The sequence below is a fragment of the Mandrillus leucophaeus genome, unplaced genomic scaffold (assembly GCF_000951045.1).
Source record: "Mandrillus leucophaeus isolate KB7577 unplaced genomic scaffold, Mleu.le_1.0 Scaffold74, whole genome shotgun sequence".
Classification (NCBI taxonomy): domain Eukaryota; kingdom Metazoa; phylum Chordata; class Mammalia; order Primates; family Cercopithecidae; genus Mandrillus; species Mandrillus leucophaeus.
In genome coordinates, this window is record NW_012108030.1 from 2,485,889 (window position 1) to 2,488,204 (window position 2,316).

At 49.6% G+C, this 2,316-nt stretch overlaps 1 protein-coding gene across 1 annotated transcript in view; it reads right to left on the reverse strand.

Annotated features, from left to right (window-relative positions):
• The window catches only part of MYH14 (myosin, heavy chain 14, non-muscle), a 145,176-nt gene that overhangs the window by 16,033 nt on the left and 126,827 nt on the right, over positions 1-2,316 (reverse strand). The window contains exon 40 of the mRNA XM_011966061.1: positions 338-546. Within this exon, the coding sequence (XP_011821451.1) occupies positions 338-546 (209 nt within the window). The remainder of the gene's footprint in view (positions 1-337; positions 547-2,316) is intronic.

Here is a 2,316-nt window from a genome sequence, read left to right on the forward strand (position 1 = left end):
GGCCGCAGCCCAGCTCAGGCCTCATCTTGTTCTGAGCCTCCTGAGTAGCTGGGACTACAGGCACGCGCTAACACACCTGGCTTTTTTTTTTTTAAGAGATGAGGTCTTGCTATGTTGCCCAGACTGATCTTAAAACTCCTGGCCTCAAGGGATCCTCCCGCTTCTGCCTCCCAAAGTGCTGGGATTACAGGCGTGGGCCACCATGCCAGGCCAGCAGTCATTACTATGATGATGTCTTTTGGATGTTTCAAACTAGGTGTCTGTAACACAGCCTCCTTCCTCTCACTCACGAGAATGTGGAGGTCACCTTTCTCCCGTGGCCTCCACTCTCACCTACCTGGTCTCTTGCTCTAGCTGCTCCTCAGCCTGGGCCAACTTAGACTCAAGGGCAGCAATGGTCATCTTGTGGCGGGCTCGGGCCCCAGCATCCTCCTCACCCAGGCGTCCCCGTAGCTCCTGGATCTGCCGTTCCAGCTGCTGCCGCCCGCTCTCTGCCTTGGCTGAGAAACTGCGCTCAGCTGACAGCTCTGTGGTCAGTGACTCTACCTGTAGCGGGAGGGGAAGGAAGAATGCCATGGTGGAATCTCAGAGGGAAGGTGGCCGGTAAATCCAGGCACCTCCAAGAATGAAGCGCGCCGATGATTGTCACACGCATCGCACAGAGCCTGAAACATACTAAATCCTCAACAAATGTTCGCTTGTATTTTTATCAATAGTTTATTGACTTATCACCCACAGCACTGCCAGCCCTGGGTTTTAACATTGTGGATGGTTTTCTGCTTACTTTAATAAGTCCATGAGATCATCACGAACTTGTTTAAATGTCATAAATTCTACTTCTGTCTGTGAATGAGTCTATTCCGAGAGTTATCACACTTCTATTTGCACCAGGATCTTCTGGGGGAGCTGGTGAAAAAATGCAGACATCTGGGTCTCACCCTTCAGAGACTCTGACTCAGTAAGACCAAAGCGGAGTCCGGGAACCTGCATTTATAACAGGCATCTCAGGTGATTGAGATGGCAGGGATACACAGGAGGATTCTGAGAAACACGACCTCATAAACAGTAGCTGCTACGTGGAAAATGTGTAAGCACACCCCTAATAATAGTTCCCGTTTATTTATTCAGCTTGTACTCCGAGCGAGGCCTTCTGCTGGAGCCATGGAAATGAGTCAGACTCAGTCTGATTCATACTTTATTTCACCCTCGCAGGGACACAATGACTGGGTAATTAGCATATTCTCCTTTGCGTTTTTTTTTAAATTAAAAAAAGTGTTTTTTTGAGACAGAGTTTTGCTCTGTTGCTCAGGCTGGAGCTCAGCTGTTGCCCAGCTGGTAAAATCCCAGCTCACTGCACCCTCAACCTCCCAAGCTTAAGTGATCCTCCCACTTCAGCCTCCTGAGTAGCTGAGATCACAGGCATACACCATCACCCCTGCTAATTTTATTTATTTAGAGACCACATCTTGCTCTGTTGCCCAGGCTGGAGTGCAGTGGCACGATCTCAGCTCACTGCAGTCTCAACCTCCCAAGCTTAAGTGATCCTCCCACTTCAGCCTCCTGAGTAGCTGAGATCACAGGCATACACTATCATTCCTGCTAATTTTATTTTATTTATTTAGAGACCATATCTTGCTCTGTTGCCCAGGCTGGAGTGCAGTGGCATGATCTCAGCTCACTGCAACCTCCGCCTCCCAGGTTCAAGCGATTCTCCTGCCTCAGCCTCCTGAGTAGCTGGAATTACAGGCACCCGCCACCACACCTGGCTAATTTTTGTATTTTTTGTAAAGACGGGGTTTCGCCATGTTGGCCAGGCTGGTCTCGAACTCCTGACCTCAAGGGATCCACCCACCTCGGCCTCCCAAAGTGCTGGGATTACAGGTGTGAGCCACCACGCCTGGCCTCAAACTTTTTATTGTGAAATAAAATGGTGATACAGAGAGCCAAACATTAATCAAATAAAAAAAATCAGTAATAAATATTCTGCTAGTTTTATTAGCACAGGAATTCTCAACCAAGAACATTATGGGGGTGTCCCTGATCATTCCAGCAGCTGGAGATGGGAACCCTTTCAGCCCCATACCCCTGCTGCTTCCTGTCTCTGAACGTGGATGCGTGTGGGTGTCATCCCACACAGGCGCCAGGAGTTAACAAAAGGGAAACATGACTGTCAGTAGCACCTTGGTCAAGAAATAGAACTTGGCTGGGTGCGGCGGCTCAAGCCTGTAATCCCAGCACTTTGGGAGGCCGAGACGGGCAGATCACGAGGTCAGGAGATCGAGACCATCCTGGCTAACACGGTGAAACCCTGTCTCT